The sequence below is a fragment of the Pleurodeles waltl genome, chromosome 3_1 (genome assembly GCF_031143425.1).
Source record: "Pleurodeles waltl isolate 20211129_DDA chromosome 3_1, aPleWal1.hap1.20221129, whole genome shotgun sequence".
Lineage (NCBI taxonomy): Eukaryota > Metazoa > Chordata > Amphibia > Caudata > Salamandridae > Pleurodeles > Pleurodeles waltl.
In genome coordinates this window covers 1,958,613,662-1,958,637,485 of record NC_090440.1, presented here as the reverse complement: position 1 = coordinate 1,958,637,485, position 23,824 = coordinate 1,958,613,662, and the positions used below count along the sequence as shown (strand labels likewise).

The 23,824-nt window shown below is 47.6% G+C and overlaps 1 protein-coding gene across 16 annotated transcripts in view; it reads left to right on the top strand.

Annotated features, from left to right (window-relative positions):
- Positions 1–23,824, top strand: part of NCOR1 (nuclear receptor corepressor 1) — a 1,251,773-nt gene that overhangs the window by 884,240 nt on the left and 343,709 nt on the right. For all 16 annotated transcript variants that reach the window (XM_069226323.1, XM_069226317.1, XM_069226319.1 and 13 more), the window contains one exon: positions 7,817–8,174. In XM_069226323.1, coding sequence (XP_069082424.1) covers positions 7,817–8,174 — 358 coding nt within the window. The remainder of the gene's footprint in view (positions 1–7,816; positions 8,175–23,824) is intronic.

The window sequence follows — 23,824 nt, the reverse complement described above, 5'->3', positions numbered from 1 at the left end:
TTGTGAGTGTAGGGTAGCCATAAAGAGTATATGGTCTGAGAGTTTATCAAAAACTAACTTCACAGTTCCATAATGGCTACACTGAATTCTGGGAAGTTTGGTATCAAACTGATGACAGTGTGGGATTTATTGAAAAATGCACACAGAGGGCATCTTAGAGACGCCCCCTGCATACCAGTCCGATTCCTAGTGTTAGGCTGACCAGTTCCTGCCAGCCTGCCATATCCAGACGGTTTTCTTGCCACATGGGGTGAGTGCCTTTGTCACTCTTTGGCCAGGAACAAAGCCTGCACTGGGTGGAGGTGCTTCTGACCTCCCCCTGCAGGAACTGTAACACCTGGTGGTGAACCTCAAAGGCTCATCCCTGGTGTTACAGCAGCCCAGGGCATGCCAGCTAGTGGAGATGCCCGCCCCTCCGGACACAGCCCCTACGTTTGGCAGCAAGTCCGGAGGAGATAATGAGAAAAACAAGGAGGAGTCACCCACCAGTCAGTACAGCCCCTAAGGTGTCCTGAGCTGAGGTGACCCCTGCTTTAAGAAATCCTCCATCTTGTTTTGGAGGGTTCCCCCAATAGGAATAGGGATGTGCCCCCCTCCACTCAGGGAGGAGGCACAAAGAGAGTCTAACCACACTCCAGGAGAGTAGCCATTGGCTACTGCCCCCCAGACCTAAACACCCGCCAAAATTGAGTATTTAGGGTAGACCCTGAACCCAGGAAATCAGATTCCTGCAACCTGAAGACAGGAGGACTGCTGACCTGAAAGCCCCGCAGAGACAACTGAGACAACAACTGACTTTGCCCCAGCTCTACCGGCCTGTCTCCAGACTCAGAGAACCTGCACAGCGACGCATCCAGCTGGACCAGCGACCTCTGAGGATTCAGAGGACTGACCTGCACCTAAAGGACCAAGAAACCTCTGAAGACAGAGGCTCTTGCCTCACTCCGCAAGCATCAGTCTTCACATGCTGCACCCGATGACCCCGGGCTCGAGTTTAGGAGAACCAACACATTGCAGAGAGGACCTCCAGGTGACTCCCAACGACGTGGACACCCTGTGTTGACCTCCCTGCACCCCCAAAGCAACACCTGCTGAGAGGATCCAGAGGCACCCCCTGACTGCAACTGCCTGGTAACAAAGGAACCCGACTCCTGGAAAAAGCACTGCACTCGTAGCCCTAAGGACCGAGAGGAACCAACTACTGGTGCAGGAGTGACCAGCAGGCGGCCCTCATCCTAGCCCAGTCAGTTGCTGTCCCGAGAAGCATCCCTGTGCCCTGCCTGCATCACCAGAGTGACCCCCGGGTCGCTCCATTGCTTTAATGCAAAACCCGACACCTACTTGGCACACTGCATCCGTCCGCCCTTGTGCCGCTAAGGGTGCATTTTGTATGCCTGTGTCCTCCCCCCCCCCCCCCCCCCCCCCCCACCCCCCTCCGATCTGCTCCCCGAGGACGCAGGTGCTTACCTGCTAGAAGACTGGAACGGGAGCACCCCTGTTCTCCATAGGCACCTATGTTATTTGGGCCCTCCTTTGACCTCTGCACCTGACTGGCCTGTGTTGCTGGTGCTGTGGGTTTGGGGTTGCCTTGAACCCCCAAAGGTGGGTTGCCTATGCCCAGGAGACTGAACTTGTAAGTGCTTTACTTACCTGAGAAACTAACCAATACTTACCTTCCCCTAGGGACTGTTGATTTTTGCAGTGTCCACTTTTAAGATAGCTTATTGCCATTTTGCCAAAACTGTGTACATTACTGTTTTAATTCTAAGTTCCATACTTACCTGTGTGAAGTACTTTAGAATTTATGTACTTAAGTAAATTCTGAATCTTGTGGTTCTAAAATAAATTAAGAAAATACTATTTTTCTATATAAAAACCTATTGACCTGGAGTTAAGTCTTTGAGTGTGTGTTCTCCTTTATTGCCTGTGTGTGTACAAGAAATTCTTAACACTACCCTCTGATAAGCCTACTGCTTGACCACACTACCACAAAATAGAGCATTAGTATTTTGTAATTTTGGCACTAGCAACCTCTGAGGGGAACCCTTGGACTCTGCACACTATTGCTCACTTTGAGATGGTATATACATAGCCAGCTTCCTACAAAGGACGACTGGCTGTTGAACGCAGACACGCCCCAGAAAATTGTCTCCCTCCTTCTGACCATGGCGAACCTCGTGCACACGCCAGGGGTTCGCATAAACATGCCGAAGTTACACCTGACTCCCTCTCAGAGGCTCACTTTCATTGGAGCCGTTCTGGACGCAGTGCAGTTTAGGACCTATCCTCCCGAAAAGCGAGTCCAGGATATTCAGGCTATGATTCTGATGTTTCAGCCTTTATCCTGGATTTCTGTGAGAGTATCTCTGAGGCTGTTGGCCCTCACGGCCTCCTGCTTCCTTCTAATGACACATGCCAGATGGACTCTGCAGTGGGACTTGAAGTTCCAATTCGCGCAGCATCAGGGAAGTCTCTCCGCCATGGTCCAGATCTCAGAGAGGACTGTGAAAATCTGCATTGGTGGCTTTCGAATCAGGATTGGGTCAATGGCAGATCCCCCGCCCTTCCCCAACGGGATCTGACAGTAGTGACAGACTCGTCACTCCGGGGATGGGGCGGCCACATGGGAGAGGTGGAGATCAGAGTTCTCTGGTCTCTGGCGGAGTCTGATCTCCACATCAATCTTCTGGAGCTCCAGGAATCAGGCTTGCATTGAAACCATTCCTTCCCTCTCAAAGGGAAGGTGTGTTGCAACTGTTCTTGGACAGCACTTCCACCATGTGGTACTGCAACAAACAATGCGGAGTAGGGTCCTGGACCCTTTGTCAAGAGGCTCTGCGCCTCTGGACATGGCTGGCACACCAGGGCTTTACCCTGGTCGTCAACATCTGGCGGACTCTCTGAACACCAGAGCAGACCAACTCAGCCATCAATGCATAGTCGATCACAAACGGCTTCTCCATCAGGAGGTGGTGCAAGGTCTCTTTCAAAAGTGGGAGAGCCTTGTTTAGATCATTTGGCCTCCACAGAGAATGCACAATGCCAGCTGATTTGTGTGTTGGAGTCTTCAAGGCGGCACTCGCTCGGCAACGCTTTTCATCTCGAGTGGAGCTCAGACCTCCTTTACGGCTTTCCACCTTTACCACTTCTGTCTAGATTTCTCAAGAAGATCAAGAACAACTGGGCCCAAGTAATCCTTGTGGCTCCGGACTGGGCACAGGGAGTAGGATATCCAGAGCTATTGAGCATGGCCGCAGATCCTTCAGTCAGACTGCCACTTCGGGAGGTTCTTCTGTTACAGCAATAGGGGACTGTCCTGCACCCAAACCTGTCCAATCTTTGCCTTGATTGGTGGGGATTGAGCGGCGGCAGTTGACAGATTTTGACCTTCCGCCCGCAGTCTGTGATATTATCTTGGCACCCAGGCGTCTCTCAACCAAAACTGTATTTGCCTATCCTTGGCATAAATTTGCGTCATGGTGTACCAACAAGTCCGTTGATCCCCTCTCTGCTCCTCTCTCTGAGGTTCTTTTGTTCATCCTTTCTTTAGCCCGGCAGCGCTCTGGTTTGGGTACTCTTAAATGTTACTTATCGGCTACCTCAGCCTTTCTTAGATTGCCTGACCGACCTTCTCTTTTTAAGTCTCCTTTTGTGGGTAGATCCTTAAGGGACTCACCCATTTGTTTCCTCCCACTTCTTTTATTATGCCTCAGTGGGACCTCAATCTTGTTATTACTTACGTGATATGTGCTCCCTTTGAGCCGTTACACAATTGTCTTTTGCGGCTCCTTACTCTTAAAACTGAATTTCTAGTTGCCATCACCTCTGCTCGCAAAGTGAGTGATCTTCAGGCTCTTTCTTCAAAGCTACCATTTTTGTCTGTTTTCCCTGACAAAATGGTGCTCCGCACGAGGGCCTCTTTTCTTTCCAAAGTAGTCACACCTTTTCATGTAGGCCAATCCATCACTTTGCCTATTTTTTTTTAATCCCTCACCACCACATCCTTCTCATGAAGAGGAGAAACAACACCGTCTGGATCCAAAAAGAACATTGGCGTTCTACCTCAGTCGTACCAAAGATTTCCAGGTGGATGATCAGCTTTGTTGGATATGTGGGTGCGAATAAAAGGAAGGCAGTGCAAAAGTATACCATCTCACAATGGGTTCTACTTTGCACCAAAATGTGCTACACTTTTGTTTGAGAAACAACCCCATGAGGGCTTGCGCGCTCACTCCACGCAGAGTTCCTGTCCTGGATATCTGTCAGGTAGCAATGTGTGCATCTCAGCACACGTTTACAAAGCATTACTGCCTGCACAGTCAGGTCTGCAGAGACAGCTACTTTGGTCATTTGGTCTGCAGGACTTCCTAGTATGAATTTGGTTCGCAGCCCACCACTGAGGATGGTATTACTTGAGTATCTATTCCAAGGTAAGGAATCTGCAACTACAAGTCTCTATCAGATTAACAAGTTACTTGCCTTCGGTAATGATTTATCTGGTAAAGACATATTCTAGTTGCAGATTCCTTACCCACCCTCCCATCCTCCACGCTTGCAAACTGATTTCTAGGGACAGGGATTCCCCTTTCAGGGCCTTCGTTTTGGCACACCATTTTCAGTGTTCTTCATGGTCCGTGCTTTGACATGGAAAGTCATGAAAAGAAACTGATGTCAATACACTGAGACAGCACCTTTATAGGACCTAGACGTTATCATGGCAACCACGACACGAACGACGGATGCAGAGTTGCCCGATGCCACCAGACGGCGCGCAAGGGTACTGCTCGAAGAAAAATCTCTGGATCCAATCTGACTACTTGGGAAATTCTAAGGTAGGGAATCTGCAACTTGAATACGTCTCCACCAGATAAATTGTTACCGAAGGTAAGTAACTTGTTCTTCTTGGCCTTTTCAATGCCCCTCAAAGGAAACCCTATATCAAAAACTGGTATAGCCAGATGGATAGTCAAGTGAATTTAAACTTGCTATACTAAAGCAAAACAACACTTAGCTCTGACACCTAGAGCAAACTCCCTTAGGAAAAAGGGTGCTTCAACAGCATTTATAGGTAACACATCTATAGCAAATATTTGTAAAACAGCTACATGGTCTACACCAAATACCTTTACAAAACAATATTGTGTAGATGTACTAGCACATCAGCAAGCCAATGTGGGTCAAGCAGTGCTTAGAACACTTTTCCAAACAATTGCAACTACTGTACGCTAGCCACGTCTTTATGGAGGGACTGCTTTACAGTCTTTGCAAAGCATGTGTATCTACAGCCACACATGCCATTGAACGGAAAATGTTACTTACCAGTTGACATCTGTTTGACATGTAGTGCTGTAGATTTACACGCATCCTCCCTCTTCCATGGACGCCTGCGGCAGTTGCAATTATGTTAACCTGTAAGTATTGTACATATGTAGATACATTGCATGGCCATTTTTCTCTCTTACTATCTTCACACTACTTCACTCTTCCGCCTTCAAAACAATCTAACAAAGAACTCAATGCCCACGCTCAGTATCACCAAGAGAAGTCGTCACTCAATCCCATGACTCGAAAAACGTCTTTTAAGTAAAACAAGTTGTGCCACTCCAGACCCAACACTAAATAGCAAGCTTATGCAAAGCATGTGAATCTAAAGCACTACATGCCACAAACAAAGTAAATAAGGTTTTCATTATCTCTCAATGCCTCCTCAGATACACCTGTTTGCCATTCAGGAGAATGTTCACTGCCTGAAATTCTGTGCCCTCCAGTATCTGATACAGGGGAGACCGTGTTTAGTTTGAAGTGGAACATTCTGTTTCTTTATATGTTTTGTCTCATTTCCTTGATTCCTAGTATCTTGAAAAAAAATTGACATTGACATTGCCCAAATATTCCTAATCGCCCAAACTGGCAATGAATTATGTGGAATGCAGACCTCATTCACCTCCCCCTGTGCCCTCCTCTCCATCTCCCTCACAGGGTAGACATCCTCTCGCTGTCCTGGGGACAGATTCTACACCCCAGTCTCCAGAACCTCCACCTGGCTGCCTGCCTGAAGATTGAGTGGGATAATGTGTTCATTTTCCTCACCTCCTGAAGTAATGGATGTTATTTTATGTTCTAGAAGACACACCAACAAAACTGTCTATTCAGGTAGATGGGCCAAATTTGTCAAATGGTGTGCAAACAAATCCATAGATCCTCTTCCATCTCATATGTCTGATACTCTCCATTTTGCTCCCTTGCTAGCCCAGCTTGTCTGTGAAACTGCTCCTAGGTTATTTGTCTGCCCTACTGGCTTTCTCATGCTTTCCAGATCAGCTAACTGTCTTTAAATCTCTTGCTGTTTTATGTTTCCTTAATGGTCTCCCAAACAAGTACCCATCTACTCCTGTTATTATGCCTCAATGGGGTCTCAGGTTGGTTTTTACCTACCTAGTGTGTGCCCTGTTCAACCCCTACATAGCTGTCCATTATGTTTGCTTCTGTTCAAGACTATTTTCCTAATTGCTGTTACCTCAGCAAGGCGAGTCAGTTAATTACAAGCCTTCAGTGTAAAACCTCCTTTCACCTCCTTCTTCCCTGACAAGATGGTGTTGAGAACAAGGGCTGCCTTTCTTCCAAAAGTGGTTACTCTTTTCCACTTAGCACTATCCAATATCCTTTTCACCTTGTATCCTCCTCTATGTTCACTAAAGAGAAAGAAAGACATCATCATCTTAATAATACAAGAGTGGTTTGCTTTTACCTGGATAGAAAATGCAAGTTCAGAATGGATCACCAACTCTTAGTGGGATATGTTGAAAAGATGAGACAAGTCAGTATACAAATAAACTCTTTCAAGATGGATGCTCATGGTACTCAAGCTTGTTGTACCAGAACAAAGTCCCCTACATCACCCCTGGTGAGGGAAGTACCAGTGGCAGATATTTACAAAGCTGCAACTTGGTCATCCCTTCACACCTATGTGAAACACTACTGTTTGGATTCCAAAGTGAAGATGGATGATCCCTTCACTTGTTCAGTTCTGCAGGACTTTTTGGTATAACCAGCAATATGCTCACCTCCGGATATGGAAGTGCTTGGGGAAATCTATTTAAAAGGTGAGCAATCAACAGGTAGAAGTATCCATCAAAAGAACAAGTTACCTTTGGTATTTTTTTTCTTCTGATGCACACTGTATCTACCTGCAGGTTCCTCACCCACCCACCAATAGCCCTGTTGTTAAATACTCCTAATATTACTAAAAACGACAACTATCTGAATAAGATGTTGGTTTCATCTGTTTGCCTCGAGGGCTTGCTTAAAAAGATGAATGGAAACTGATATCAGCATGCTGACTGGGACATTTTATGGCTCCAGTGATGTTACAAGGGGGGACATGTGAAACCGAGGTGGAGGCAGTGTGGGAGAACTATTCAGAAGTTTCCAGATCCAAACTGACACCTGCAATATTTAAAAAGTGAGGAATCTGCAGATTGAGTAGCCACCAGAAAAAGTCTTACTGAAGGTAAGTAACTTGTTTGTTTTTAGACAGCCTTCTTGGTCAGTCAAAAATCCCACATTTTCTGTATGTCCTGGCCACTCTTTATTTTTGGAGAAGTCACCTTTTCTGCCTATGATTTCTGAACCAGAGCACTATAAAGGTAAGCATTAGTATTGAATTACAGTTTCTTTAGCATAATGAGCTCATCGTTTGTTTTTTTTGTTTTTTGTTTTTGGTTAAGTACAAAGTTTCCCTATACTTTTAAGTGAATCTGCATGCAAAACAGAGGCCTGGAAAAACACTTTGCACTTTCTTTCATCTTTCTCACAGGGTACTCCCATAAAATATGAGAGCAACTCAAGCCAGTCTGCAATCAAGCATAACGTCAAATCTCTAATCACAGGGCCCAGCAAGTTGCCACGTGGAATGGCTCAGATCGAACTTTTGCCAGAGAACTTGAAGTTGGGAGATCGTGGGAAATATGAGGATTCCAAAGTGGCAGACTCCATGCGTCCACGCCACACTTCAGTGGTCAGTTCTAACCCTTCTGTGCTCAGGTCAACTTTACATGAAGCCTCCAAGTCACAATTAAGCCCTGGTGTTTATGAGGATTCCAACGCCAGGAGAACGCCAGTGAATTACCCCAGCCCGATGTCCAGGAGCTCACCAATGGCGAGGGCAGGAGAAGGTAGGTGTGCCTTGTTGACCTTACTTTAGCACATTGACAATAAAATCAGGCAGCAACCTGTAGTATATTATTCAACTGATGTGACAGGGACCTAGATGTTGAAGATAAATTTTACGTTTGCCATTCTAATCCCTTGTTTCTGTGGTTTGCACATCCTATTTTTTTATGTTCAACATAGCATCCCTTTTAGGACCTCTTTCTCTGATTATTGAACAAACTTTGACATACTGTGCAAGGATACTTTTTGAGTAGCCTTCAAAACTGCTGTACTAAGTATGATTGTGGTTGATCAACTATTATTAAATAACAGTGCTGCGGACTCTGAGGGCAATGCACATCACATATTGCCTTTTCTGTAAATGGCTTATGATTATCATTCATTGCTACTCGTAAATATAATTTTTAAAGGTACTACTGTTCGATTGCATGTGTACCTGCAGATACACATGCTTTTTGCATAAGTTCGCTATCTAGTGTTGGACTTCGAAGCAGCTTTTTCGAGACACGAGATCGAGTGACTCCTCCTCTTGGTGAAAGTGCGCATGGGCATCGAGTCCTTTGTTAGATTGTTTTCTTTCCGTTGTTGGGTTTGGACATGTTCCCTCTCGCCCCGGTAGATCTCGGTTCGGTACTATCTGAACTTCTCTATCTTTCCTTAAACCATTGGTATAGTTTTCGAACAAGTTTTCCATACTGTGCTCGATCCAATTGTAGTGTTGGGATCAATTAAATGCCCTTTCGGGCACCCGTGCCCTTCTTGGGCCTTCTCGGGCCTACTGGCATCACAGGCTCATGGATTGACTCCGTTTCGATTCTGCCTTCGGTGCCACGCCAAGTTCCCCTACACCTATCAGCACTTGGTGTGTAACCTCTGCTTCTCTCTGGACCATAAGGAAGAGACCTGCGAGGCGTGTCGCGTGCTTCGGCTGAAGATGGCGTTGAAGTCAGCCGAACAAACGCCCAACATTTTCAGTGAGGAACAGGCGTAGACTTTTCAGTGAGGAACAGGCCAGTCGTTGAGATGTAACTTTTGGGCCCGACCATGGCCGGTAAGCAGTGGTGGACCCAAGACCTGTTGTGTTGACTTTTTGTGATGTTTTTGGAGATGGGAAGAGGCTGGTGTACTCACCTAATGCGCCGTAGGAATAACTTGGCTGTCCCCATCTGAGTCACTGTCAGAGTCGGAGTCTGCCCATGAGGGTGGCTACACCCTCCTTGTGCCTCCTCCCTTTGGGGAGGGGGGCACATCCCTAATCCTATTGGGCTAAATCCTCCAAACCAAGATGGAGGATTTTCTAAGGAGGGGGTCACTTCAGCTCTGGTCACCTTAGGGGTGGACCTGGGTGAAGGGGTGACTCCTCCTTGTTTTTCTCATTATCTCCCTGGACTTGCGCCAAAGGTGGGGGCTGTGTCGGGGGGGGCAGGCATCTCCACTAGCTGGAGTGCCCTGGGGCATTGTAATACCAGGTTTGAGCCTTTGAGGCAAACCGCCAGGTTTTACAGTTCCTGCAGGGGGAGGTGTGAAGCACCTCCACCCAGGACAGGCTTTGTTCCTGGTCACAGAGTACACGAAGGCACTCACCTCATGAGGCAAGAAACTAGTCTGGAAGTGGCAGGCTGGCAGAGACTGGTCAGACTAGCACTAGCAATTGGGCTGGCATGCAGGGGGCATCTCTAAGATGCCCTCGGTGTGCTTTTCTCAATAAAATCCCACACTGGCATCAGTGTGGATTTATTGTGCTGAGAAGTTTGATACCAAAATTCCAAATATTCAGGGTAGCCATTATGGAACTGTGGAGTTCGTGTTTGACAAACTCACAGACCATATACTCTTTATGGCTACCCTGCACTTATGTCTATGAATTGGCTTAGACACTGTAGGGGCATAGTGCTCATGCAGCTATGCCCTCACCTGTGATATAGTGCACCCTGCCTTAGGGCGGTCAGGGGGAGCCTCTGGATTCTCTCTGCAGGCGTCGCTGTGGGGGCTCAGGGGGGTCGTCTTTGGTTACTCAGGAGCTCGCAGTCGCCGGGGAGTCCTCCCTGAGGTGTTGGTTTTCCGCAGTTCGAGCCGGGGGCGTCGGGTGCAGAGTGGAAAGTCCCACGCTTCCAGCGGGAAACGTAAAGTCTTTAAAGTTGTTTCTTTGTTGCAAGAAAGTTGCAGGTTATTGAGCAGTGCCGCTGTTCACTGGAGTTTCTTGGTCCTTGGGTGCAGGACAGTCCTCTGAGGCTTCAGAGGTCGCTGGTCCCTGTCAGACGTGTCGCTGTTGTAGTTTTCTTTGAAGTTGGGAGACAGGCCAGTAGGGCTAGGGCCAAAGCAGTTTTCGTCTCCGTCTTCACTGCAGGGCTTCAGGTCAGCAGTCCTTCTTCTTGTTAAGGTTGCAGGAATCTGATTTCCTGGGTTCTTGGTTGCCCCTAAATACTAAATGTAGGGGTGTGTTTAGGTCTGGGAGGGCAGTAGCCCATGGCTACTGTCCTTGAGGGTGGCTACACCCTCTTTGTGCCTCCTCCTTGTGGGGATGGGGGCACATCCCTAATCCTATTGGGGGAATCCTCCAAAATCAAGATGGAGGATTTCTAAAGGCAGGGTCACCTCAGCTCAGGACACCTTAGGGGGTGTCCTGACTGGTGGGTGACTCCTCCTGGTTTTTCTCATTATCTCCCCTGAGCTTGCCGCCAAATGTGGGGGCTGTGTCCAGGAGGCGGGCATCTCCACTAGCTGGAGTGCCCTGGGGCATTGTAACACAAAGCCTGAGCCTTTGAGGCTCACTGCTAGGTGTTACAGTTCCTGCAGTCGGAGGTGTGAAGTACCTCCAACCAGAGCAGGCTTTGTTTCTGGCCTCAGAGGGCACAAAGACCCTCACCACATAGGGTCAGAAACTCGTCTCTCAGCAGTAGGCTGGCACAGACCAGTCCTGCCCTGAACAATTGGGTAGATACAGGGGGCATCTCTAAGATGCCCTCTGTGTGCATTTTGTAATAAATCCAACACTGGCATCAGTGTGGGTTTATTATTCTGAGAAGTCTGATACCAAACTTCCCAGTATTCAGTGTAGCCATTATGGAGCTGTGGAGTTCGTTTTTGACAAACTCCCAGACCATATACTTAATATGGCCACAACTGTACTTACAATGTCTAAGAATAGACTTAGACCCTGTAGGGGCATAGTGCTCATGCAGCTATGTCCTCACCTGTGGTATAGTACACCCTGCCTTAGGGCTGTAAGGCCTGCTAGAGGGATGACTCACTTATGCCACAGGCAGCATTTTGTGTGCAGGGCATCCTGAGGAGGATGCCATGTCGACTTTGCCTTTTTCTCCCCACCAACACACACAATCTGCAATGGCAGTGTGCATGTGTTAGGTCAGGGGTCCCTTAGGGTGGCACAACATATGCTACAGCCCTTGGGGACCTTCCCTGGTCACAGGGCCCTTGGTACCACTGGTACCTTTTACAAGGGACTTATCTGTGTCAAAGAGACTGGCAAAATTGTTAATGTACCTCCTCTGAAAACCAAAAAGAAGCTGGCTTTTCAGGAACAATTATACACTGATCAACCACCAGCAAAACTTTATAAGCAGAAGGAGAAGCCAGTACCTGCCTCTACTTCTCCTCCTCATTCATTACAGCTTTCCTTTTCACCTCCACCCACTAACCCACCACCGTTGCCTTCACCAACGCATTCACAGTACTCACATGGGGATACAGTGGATCCTTGGGATCTATACGACACAGTTCCTATTCCAGAGAATTACCCGGATTTATACCCCTCCAAGCCTTCTCTACCAGAGGACACTACTGCATAGATGCAGGTTGTTTCCAGGGCAGCTGCTTACCATGGGGTGCTTAGGCACACTGAACCCCTAGAAGAGGATGTCTTGTTTAACACTTTATCCTCCACCCACTCTAGATATCAGTGCCTTCCTATGTTACCTGGAATGGTCAAAGATGCAGACCAACTTTTTAGTAAGACAGTCAAAGCTAGAGTAATTACTCTGCGTATTGATAAAGTACAAACCTGCTCCTACAGACTCAGATTACATCACACACCAAGTTCCTCCAGATTCAGTGGTAGTGAGCGCAGCTAGAAAGAGGGCTAATAGCCAATCCTCAGGGGATGCTCCTCCCATTGATAGAATAAGGAAAGTAGGAAATTTGATGCTGCTGGCAAGAGAATGGCCACACAAGCGGCCAATCAATGGCAAATTGCAAATTCGCAAGCATGTTGAGCCAGATACGATAGAGCCCACTGGGATGAGATGCAAGAACTCCTACAGCACCTCCCAAAGGAACATCAGAAAAGGCCACTATAAGAAGGCATGCATGGCTACGTTCTTCTGGTTTTAAACCAGAAATTCAACAGGCAGTACTTAACATGCCTTTTGACAAAAAACATGTTTGGTCCTGAGGTCGATACGACCATACAAAAAAACGAGGAAAGACTCAGACACTGCCAAAGCAATAGGAGCTTTATACACAGCACCGTATAGAGGCTCCTTTCACAGGCAACAATTTAGGGGAGGATTCAAACCACAATCCCCTGAAGCCTCTACCTCCCAGGCAAAGCAAGGACAGTAGCAGCAACAATATCAGAGAGGGGGATTTAGAGGGTCTTACAGAGGACAATATTTTAGAAACAGAGGCAAGTTCCAAATCTCTAAGCAAGCCACTGCAAAATCCAAACAGTGACTTATTTACTATCCCTCAACCCCACACATCTCCTGTGGGGAGAAGACTACAGCGATTCCACTCTCATTGGCAAAACATCACCACAGATCATTGGGTCTTGTCAATTATCCGCAATGGCTATTGCCTAGAATTGATTTCTACCCCTCAAAACATTGCCCCACTGTAGGAAGTTGGCTCTGTATGTGCTATTTCAAAGTAAGGAATAGCATGCACAGAGTCCAAGGGTTCCCCTTAGAGGTAAGATAGTGGCAAAAAGAGATAATACTAATGCTCTATTTTGTGGTAGTGTGGTCGAGCAGTAGGCTTATCAAAGGAGTAGTGTTAAGCATTTGTTGTACATACACACAGGCAATAATTGAGGAACACACACTCAGAGACAAATCCAGCCAATAGGTTTTGTTATAGAAAAATATCTTTTCTTAGTTTATTTTAAGAACCACAGGTTCAAATTCTACATGTAATATCTCATTTGAAAGGTATTGCAGGTAAGTACTTTAGGAACTTTGAATAATCACAGTAGCATATATACTTTTTACATAAAACACAATAAGCTGTTTTAAAAGTGGACACAGTGCAATTTTCACAGTTCCTGGGGGAGGTAAAGTATTGTTAGTTTTAACAGGTAAGTAAGACACTTACAGGTTTCAGTTTTTGGTCCAAGGTAGCCCACCGTTGGGGGTTCAGAGCAACCCCAAAGTTATTACACCAGCAGCTCAGGGCCGGTCAGGTGCAAAGGTCAAAGAGGTGCCCAAAACACATAGGCTTCAATGTATAGAAGGGGGTGCCCCGGTTCCAGTCTGCCAGCAGGTAAATACCCGCGTCTTCGTAGGGCAGACCAGGGGGGTTTTGTAGGGCACCGGGGGGGACACAAGTCAGCACAAAAAGTACACCCTCAGAAGCGCGGGGTCGGCCGGGTGCAGTGTGCAAACACGCGTCAGGTTTGTAATGGTTTTCAATGAGAGACCAAGGGGTCTCTTCAGCGATGCAGGCAGGCAAGGGGGGGGGCTCCTCGGGGTAGCCACCACCTGGGCAAGGGAGAGGGCCTCCTGGGGGTCACTCCTGCACAGGAGTTCCGTTCCTTTAGGTGCTGGGGGCTGCGGGTGCAGGGTCTTTTCCAGCCGTCGGGAAATGGAGTTTCAGGCAGTCGCGGTCAGGGGGAGCCTGGGGATTCCCTCTGCAGGCGTCGCTGTGGGGGCTCAGGGGGGACAACTTTGGTTACTCACAGTCGTAGAGTCGCCAGAGGGTCCTCCCTGAAGCGTTGTTTCTCCACCAGTCGAGTCGGGGTCGCCGGGTGCAGTGTTGCAAGTCTCACGCTTCTTGCGGGGAGTTGCAGGGGTCTTTAAATCTGCTCCTTGAAACAAAGTTGCAGTTCTTTTGGAGCAGTGCCGCTGTCCTCGGGAGTTTCTAGTCTTTCTTGAAGCAGGGCAGTCCTCAGAGGATTCAGAGGTCGCTGGTCCCTTGGAAAGCGTCGCTGGAGCAGGTTTCTTTTGGAAGGCAGGAGACAGGCCGGTAGGACTGGGGCCAAGGCAGTTGATGTCTTCTGTTCTTCCTCTGCAGGGGTTTTTCAGCTCAGCAGTCTTCTTCTTCAGGTAAGTTGCAGGAATCTAAATTCTTAGGTTCAGGGGAGCCCTTAAATACTAAATTTAAGGGCGTGTTTAGGTCTGGGGGGTTAGTAGCCAATGGCTACTAGCCCTGAGGGTGGGTACACCCTCTTTGTGCCTCCTCCCAAGGGGAGGGGGTCACATTCCTATCCCTATTGGGGGAATCCTCCTTCTACAAGATGGAGGATTTCTAAAAGTCAGAGTCACCTCAGCTCAGGACACCTTAGGGGCTGTCCTGACTGGCCAGTGACTCCTCCTTGTTTTTCTCATTATCTCTCCTGGACTTGCCGCCAAAAGTGGGGGCTGGGTCCAGGAGGCGGGCACCTCCACTAGCTGGAGTGCCCTGGGGCATTGTAACACGAAGCTTGAGCCTTTGAAGCTCACTGCTAGGTGTTACAGTTCCTGCAGGGGGGAGGTGTGAAGCACCTCCACCCAGAGCAGGCTTTGTTTCTGTCCTCAGAGAGCACAAAGGCTCTCACCGCATGAGGTCAGACACTCGTCTCTCAGCAGCAGGCTGGCACAGACCAGTCAGTCCTGCACTGAACAATTGGGTAAAATACAGGGGGTATCTCTAAGATGCCCTCTGTGTGCATTTTTTAATAAATCCAACACTGGCATCAGTGTGGGTTTATTATTCTGAGAAGTTTGATACTAAACTTCCCAGTATTCAGTGTAGCCATTATGGAGCTGTGGAGTTCGTTTTTGACAGACTCCCAGACCATATACTCTTATGGCTACCCTGCACTTACAATGTCTAAGGTTTTGCTTAGGCACTGTAGGGGCATAGTGCTCATGCACATATGCCCTCACCTGTGGTATAGTGCACCCTGCCTTAGGGCTGTAAGGCCTACTAGAGGGGTGACTTACCTATGCCACAGGCAGTGTGAGGTTGGCATGGCACCCTGAGGGGAGTGCCATGTCGACTTAGTCATTTTCTCCCCATCAGCACACACAAGCTGGCAAGCAGTGTGTCTGTGCTGAGTGAGGGGTCCCTAGGGTGGCATAAGACATGCTGCAGCCCTTAGAGACCTTCCCTGGCATCAGGGCCCTTGGTACCAGGGGTACCAGTTACAAGGGATTTACCTAGATGCCAGGGTTGTGCCAATTGTGGAAACAATGGTACATTTTAGGTGAAAGAACACTGGTGCTGGGGCCTGGTTAGCAGGGTCCCAGCACACTTCTCAGTCAAGTCAGCATCAGTATCCGGCAAAAAGTGGGGGGTAACTGCAACAGGGAGCCATTTCTTTACACCCACGTTACCAGATTGTGCCCAGAACACAATGTTTTATTACAACAAGAGGTACAATCGCTACTACTAAAACAAGCAATAGAATTGGTCCCACATTCTCAACAAGGAATCTCATTATACTTCCTTATCCCCAGAAAGGATGGCACTCTCAGGCCCACCCTAGATCTCGGATCTCTGAATCTATACATCCTGTCAGAACACTTTCACATGTTAACTCTGCAGGACGTTATTCCACTAATACAAAAAGAAGATTACATGCCTTTTTTTTAAACCTCAAAGATGCGTATTTCCATATACCCATCCATCCAGCTTACAGAAAATACCTCATGTTCGTCATAGCAGGAAAACATTATCAGTTCAAAGTTCTGCCATTCGGCATAACAGCTCCAAGAGTGTTCACAAAATGTCTAGCAGTAGTGGCAGCCTACCTAAGAAAGCAACACATTCATGTCTTTCCATATCTAGACGATTGGCTAATAAAATCAAGCAATTTTATACAATGGCAACAACACACTCAGCACTTAATAGAGACCCTACATACACTAGGGTTCACTCTCAATGACCAGACATCTCTCCTTCAACCAGCATAAGTACAACCTTACCTAGGTGCTAATTTAAATACGCAAAAAGCCCTAACATACCTATATACACAAAGGATACAGGCTTTCCAAAATCTCATTCCACAAATACAGCCAAATCAACAATACACTGTAACATTTATCATGAGAATTCTAGGAATGATGGCATCTTGCATAGCAAAGGTACCGCATGCAAAACTTAATATATGAGCCCTTTACAACAGTGCCTCTCACAACAATGGTCTCAAGCACAGGGTCAATTGCAAGGCCTAGTGTTGGTAGACCACCAAATGCACACGTCTCTCCAATGGTGGAATCTCAGCAATTTAATGAAGGGGCGATCATTTCAAGACCCTATGCCTCAGACCACAATAACAAATGCATCAAAGATAGGTTGGGGAGCTCATCTCAACAACCTTACCATTCAAGGGGAATGGGATTCCAAACAAAGAAGTTTCCACATAAACCATTTAGAATTATTAGCTGTGTTCCTTGCCCTAAAAGCATTACAACCCCTTCTCACAAGAATGTTCTGATAAAAACAGACAATATGACGACCATGTATTACCTGAAGAAACAAGGTGGGACACATTCATCTCAACTGTCCCTTTTCGCCCAGACAATATGGAAATGGGCAATTCACAAGCACATTCATCTGTTGGCAGAATACTTTTCAGGAATACACAATCAGCTAGCGGATCCCCTAAGCAGGACCCACCAACAGACACACGAATGGGCGATTCACTTTCAGGTACTTCAAAAGTACTTTCAAAAGTGGGGCACACCAGAAATGGACCTATTTGCAACAAGCGAAAACGCAAAGTGCCAGAACTTTGTATCCAGAGACCCACATCCCCTATCCAAGGTCAATGCTCTATGGATCAGTTGGTCAGGTTTAGTTGCTTACACTTTTTCCCCTGTCCCACTCCTTCCCTTTCTGGTCAACAAACTACGTCCGACATATCTCACCATGATGCTCATAGCCCCAACGTGGGCACGACAACATTGGCACACCACACTCCTGGACCTATCAGTAGTACCTCACTCCAAACTTACAAACAGATCGGTTTTGTTAACACAAAACAAAGGTCAAATCAGGCATACAAACTGAACTTAGCGATTTGGCTCCTAAAGTCATAGAGTTTGGATACCTAAAACGTCCATTAGAATGAATGGAAGTGCTCAAGCAGGCACATAAACCTACCACTAGACAATGTTACGCTAACAAATGGAAAAGATTTGTTTACTACTGTCAATCTAAAAATACTGATCCACTTACAGCATCAATACAAGATATTGTATGCTATCTACTTAATTTGCAGAAATCAAATCTAGCTTTCTCATCCATTAAAATCCATCTTACTGCAATATCGGCATACTTGCAGAGTATTCAACACAACTCTCTATTCAGAGTTCCAGTTATAAAGGCCTTCCTGGAAGGATTAAAATGTATTATTCCACCCGAAAAGCCACCTGTTCCTACTTGGAATCTAAATATCGTACTCACCAGACTTATGGACCCACCTTTTGAACCCATGCATTCTTGTCAAATTCAATTTTTGACATGGAAGGTCGCCTTCCTAGTAGCTATTACTTCATTGCAAAGAGTTAGTGAAATGGAAGCATTCACTCTTGAGGAACCTTTTTTCCAAGTGCACAAACATAAAGTTGTACTTAGAACAAATCCCAAATTTCTGCCAAAAGTGGTATCACCTTTTCACATAAACCAAACAGTGGAATTGCCAGTCTTCTTTCCACAGCCAGTTGCAGAAAAAGCCCTTCATAATCTTTACCTCAAAAGAGCTCTAATGTGCTACATAGATAGAACTAAAGAATTTAGGAAAACAAAACAACTTTTTGTTGCTTTCAACAACCACATAAAGGCAATCCTATCTCTAAACAAGGATTAGCTAGATGGATTGTTAAATGCATACAAGCATGTTACATTAAGGCAAAAAAATAACTTTTGACCACACCTAGAGCACATTCCACTAGAAAGAAAGGTGTGTCTATGGCATTCTTAAGAAACCTACCAATGGCAGATATATGCAAAGCTGCCACAGGGTGGTCTCCTCAAACATTTACAAAACATTATTGTGTAGATGTATTTTCAAAGCAACAGGCCAATGTTGTTTTCAAACAACTTCAACTCCTACAGGCAAACCACCGCAATGTTTGGGGACAATAACTGCTTGGTAGTCTATGCATAGCATGTGTATCTACAGCTGCACATGCCATTGAACGGAAAATGTCACTTACCCAGTGTACATATGTTCGTGGCATGTAGTGCTGCAAATTCACATGCACCCATCCTCCTCCCCGGAAGCCAGATATCGTTGCAGTTTTATTATTTGTACATTGTAAATGCATTTACATTTGCATGGACATCTATTTTTTTTTACTTACTAATTTTATAGAACATTTATATTCTTACACTCTATCCCTCTTTCCTACACCTTTTTGCGGGAAAACAATCTAACAATGGAGTCGATGCCCATGCGCAGTATGACCGAGAGGAGGAGTCACTCGATCCCGTGACTCCGAAAATAATTCTTTGAAGAAAAACAACTTGTAAAACTCCGAGCCCAACACCATATTGCGGAATAATGTATAGCATGTGAATCTGCAGCACTACATGCCACGAACAGATGTACACTGGGTAAGTAACATTTTCCATATTCTTGCTATATTAAAACAATTGGCCTGGAGTTAGTCAATGAGTATGTGTGTCATTTATTGCCTGTTTGCATACAGCAAATGCTTTGCACTACCCTCTGATAAGCCTAATTGTTCGACCACACTACCACAATTGAGAGCATTAATATTTTCTACTTTAGCCTCTGGACTCTGTGACACTATCTCGCCTTTTTATATAGTATATACAGAGCCAGCTACCTACAAGGCATCTAGGGCAGTGATGTCTGGCTGCAGCGATCAGCTGTCCTCTGGACCTGCAAAGATTCTCCAACACAGGTGGTAGTTCTGAGGGGTCCTCTGGGTTCTCTCTGCCTTCTGTCCATCTTGGGAGACTGTGAGCCCTTGGCTCTTCCTTCAGGACAGAATCCCTGTGCACTGCGACAGTTGCAGCAACAAAGGCTTGTTGACTCCTGCTCCAAGTAGCCCCAGTCCCCAGCACTTTACCTGTGTCAGAACAGTCTCCTCTCTGATGCTCCAGCGAAGTGGGACTCCTCTTTGGGTGTGCTGCTTAGCCCTAACTGTGACTTACTGTGCCTGCTGGCAGTGGGTGCTAGTGGGGGCTTCGACTGCTTCTGCTGCATCTCCTGTCTTCTTAGGGTCAGATCGGACTCCCCCTCTAAGGGTCTTGTCCCATGGCCCTTGCTGGTCCTCTTCAGCTCTGCAACTCTCCAACAGCTCCAGTTCATTTGCTTGTGCTGCTTGTTGGTTCTCCTGATCGCAGACCCGTCTGCAATCCAGCAGCCATCGAGGGACATCTCCTAGGTGACTTCAGGGACTCCTCTACAGCTCCTGGACTCCGCAGCTGGTCTTCATACACCACCTTCGACCCTGATCTGCACCCACAGAATGGTGGGCATTGCCTTTTGCCCCATCTGGACACTCCTGTGTAGAGTGGACTCTGTCCCCTTCTTTTATAAGTCCTCTTCATCCATAATCCCCTGCTTGGTTCCACCAGCCTGGTCCTGTTGAAATATTCAATTTCCAAGTCCCAATTTTAGACTTATGGGACGGCCAGGATGCTGGTGGTCTTCTAGATACTTACCTCTTGCGGTTTCATACTCTCCCAGCCCTTGGCTAACTACTCCATATACTTTGGTGGGGGACCCATTCTCGCATTCTACTAAATAGCCCTAAAAGGGGGATTGGTCACCTTACAGGGTGACCACCTATCAGAAGGGGCTGTGATGTCACTTGCCTGACCTGGCCACTCAGAAGCTCCCAGAGGCCTCTGCCCACCTTGGATTCAAGATGGCAGAATCAAGTGGCCCCCCTGGAGGAGCTTAGGGGACCACCCCTGGGGTGGTGATGTACAGAGGAGTGGTTACTCCCCTTTCTATTGTCCAGTTTTGGCCAGAACAGGGACCAGGGGACCAAACGTGCCCTTCAAAGCATACCAGTGGCTTGGGGAGGCTATCTCTCCCAAGCCATTTAACACCTATTTCCAAAGGGAGAGGGTGTTGCCTCCCTCTCATAAAGGAAATCCTTTGCTCTGCTTTCCTGGGCTTGAGCTGGCCAAGAAGCAGGAGGGCAGAAACCTGTCTGTAGGATGGCAGCAGCACAGGCTGCCCATGAAAACCCTGCAAACTGGTAGGAGCATAGCTTGGGATTCTCTAAGGAGCCCCCAGAGTGCATAGAATCATACAAACAATACTGGCATATGGGGTATGATTCCGATAGCAAACATGCCTAAGTTCTGAGTTTTGCATGGGCTCCCATAGGTGGCATAATACAAGTTGCAGTCCATGGGGAGCCCCTGGTACCCTAATGCCCTGGGTACCTAGGTAGCTTTCCAACTTGGGAAATGGTCAGCCCTTGCCTCTCCTTGCAGGACAGTACCCCAGTGCACCGCGACTCTTGCAGCTACCACGACTTGTTTGTTCCTCCTCCAAGGGATCGTCAGGCTCTGTGTAACCTCTGCCTCCAGCACTCTTCCCTGCAGAGCACAGTCTCCTGCCTGCTGCCCCAGCAACATGGTACTCCTCTCCAGGGGTGATGAGTGGGCCTCACTGCGACTCATGTGCCTGCTGCCTGTGGGTCGCCTGTGGGGGTTGCCTCCTCTTCTTGTCACCCTCCCAGTTGCTGAGGGTCACCTTGGACTCCCTTCCTTGAGTCAAGTCCCCTGGGCCCTGCTGGTCCTCTTCAGCCTGACAAAACATTCTTCTCCGACTCTTGCATTTGCCAAGGCTTGTTGGTGGCTTTCCAGCACCACTGACTGACTACATCACGACTGCCGACATGGGACATCACTTGCATCACTTCTGGAACTCTTCTTCTGCTCCTGTGCTGCACTGCTGACTTTCTTCATTCACCATCGACCTGGTCCTGCATCCACAGAAGGGTGGGTAGTGGGTCCTGCCACAGCCGGACACTCCAACTCGAACTGGACTTGGTCCCCTTCTTTTGCAGGTCCTCTTCTGTCAGGATCCACCTTTGGCTTCTTCCAGTCTTGTCAGGGTCTTGCACATTTATTTTCCAAAGTTCTCCTGTGGTTTTGAACAAAAAGAGGTACTTACCTTTTTTCTCATGGTCTTTGGGGGGGCTCTCTGGTACTTACCTTTTGGGGTTCCTCGTTCCTCCAGCTACTCTACTGATTCCACTTCCTTGGGTGGAGGACTGCCTTTCACATTCTACTTACTTAGGATATGATTTGTTCTCCCCCAGGGCCATCACTATTTTCTGTTGTTTTTACTCTTTGCTATTGCTCTCTATGCTAATCACTGACTTCTAATGTGTACATAATAGTGTGTTTACTCACCTCCAACTGGAGTATTGCCTTTACAGTATTTTAGTATTTGTGTTACTATATTAAAGTACCTTTATGTTCGATGGCATCTGTCGCTGTAGATACGCATGTTTTGCATAGCTCGCCATCTGGTGTTGGGCCGGAGTGTTACAAGTTGTTTTTCTTCGAAGAAGTCTTTCGAGTCACGGGACCGAGTGACTCCTCCTTTTGTCTCCATTGCGCATGGGCGTCGACTCCATCTTTGATTGTTTTTTTTCCGCCATCGGGTTCGGACGTCTTCCTGTCGCTCCGAGTTTCGGAACGGAAAGATAGCTAATTTCGGAAGATTTTCGTCGGTATTGTTGCGTTCGGGATCGGCGTAGTTAGATTCAACACCGCGTCTAAGATCGAAGAGCTCCGGTGCCCTTCGGGGTAATTTTTTCGATCCCCCGTCGGGGCCTGGTCGGCCCGACCGCGTGCAGAAGAACGCCGATGGAACGGACCCCGTTCCGTTTCTGTCCCAAATGCCACAATAAATACCCCTATACAGACCAACACTTGGTCTGCAACCTGTGCCTGTCACCTGAGCACAGTGAAGACACCTGCGAGGCCTGTTGTGCGTTCCGGTCCCGAAAAACACTCCGAGACCGTCGAGCCAGAAGACTTCAGATGGCGTCCGCGCCGACAGCCCACCGGGAGTTCGAGGAACAAGAAGAGGAGGGAACCTTTTCGATCCAAGAATCGGACTCCGAAGGATTCGACGATACACAAACCGTGAGTAAGACGTCGAAAACCACTCAGAAGAAGATTTACAAGGCCCAGGGGACGCCACTGCCACCAGGCCATGGCTCGACCCATAAATTCGGTGACCGACCGTCGGCACCGAAAAAGGCCCAAACAGTGCCGAGATCGTCCGACTCCGGTCGAGACACCGGCACGCAGCCTTCTCGGGACCGAGAAAGTGCTGGAGACAAGCATTGACACCGAGATACCGGTGTAGACACGGCTCGACGCCGAGACAGCGGCACCGAAGAAGATCGACACCGAGGAGGTTTCGGCCCCGAAAAAGAAAAAAGTCACCTCGGAGCCGAAAAAAGATGCAGACAGGGTTTCGGTGCCAAAACAAACTGCAACCGACCCAGTTTCAGGCTCTTATACAGAAGAGCACTCGCTAACCTCCCAAATGCAAAAGCATAGGTTTGAGGAAGAGCTACACTCAACTGATGTAGACCATACGCAAAAGCGTATTTTCATACAGCAGGGGACAGGAAAAATAAGCACCCTTCCCCCTATTAGAAGAAAGAGAAGATTGGAGTTCCAAACTGAACAAACACCACAAACAAAAGTGGTGAAAAAAGTTACCCCACCACCCTCTCCTCCACCTGTGATTAACGTCTCACCAGCACAAACTCCATCACATTCCCCAGCTCACACCACCATGAGCCAGGGTGACCAAGATCAAGACGCATGGGACTTATACGACGCCCCAGTGTCAGATAACAGTCCGGAGGCATACCCTACGAAGCCATCTCCACCAGAGGATAGCACTGCGTATTCTCAAGTGGTGGCTAGAGCAGCACAATTTCACAATGTAAGCCTCCACTCAGAACAGGTCGAGGATGACTTTTTATTCAACACACTCTCCTCCACCCACAGCTCCTACCAAAGCCTGCCTATGCTCCCTGGTATGCTCCGGCACGCAAAAGAAATCTTTAAGGAGCCGGTCAAAAGTAGGGCAATCACACCAAGAGTGGAAAAAAAGTATAAGGCGCCTCCTACAGACCCGGCTTTCATCACTACACAGCTGCCACCAGACTCTGTCGTTGTAGGAGCAGCTAGGAAAAGGGCCAACTCCCACACATCTGGAGATGCACCACCCCCAGATAAAGAAAGCCGCAAGTTCGATGCAGCTGGTAAGAGAGTCGCAGCACAAGCTGCAAACCAGTGGCGCATCGCTAACTCCCAGGCACTACTTGCGCGCTATGACAGAGCCCATTGGGATGAGATGCAACATCTCATTGACCATCTGCCCAAGGACCTACAAAATAGGGCAAAACAAGTGGTTGAGGAGGGACAGACCATTTCCAACAACCAAATCCGCTCCTCCATGGAC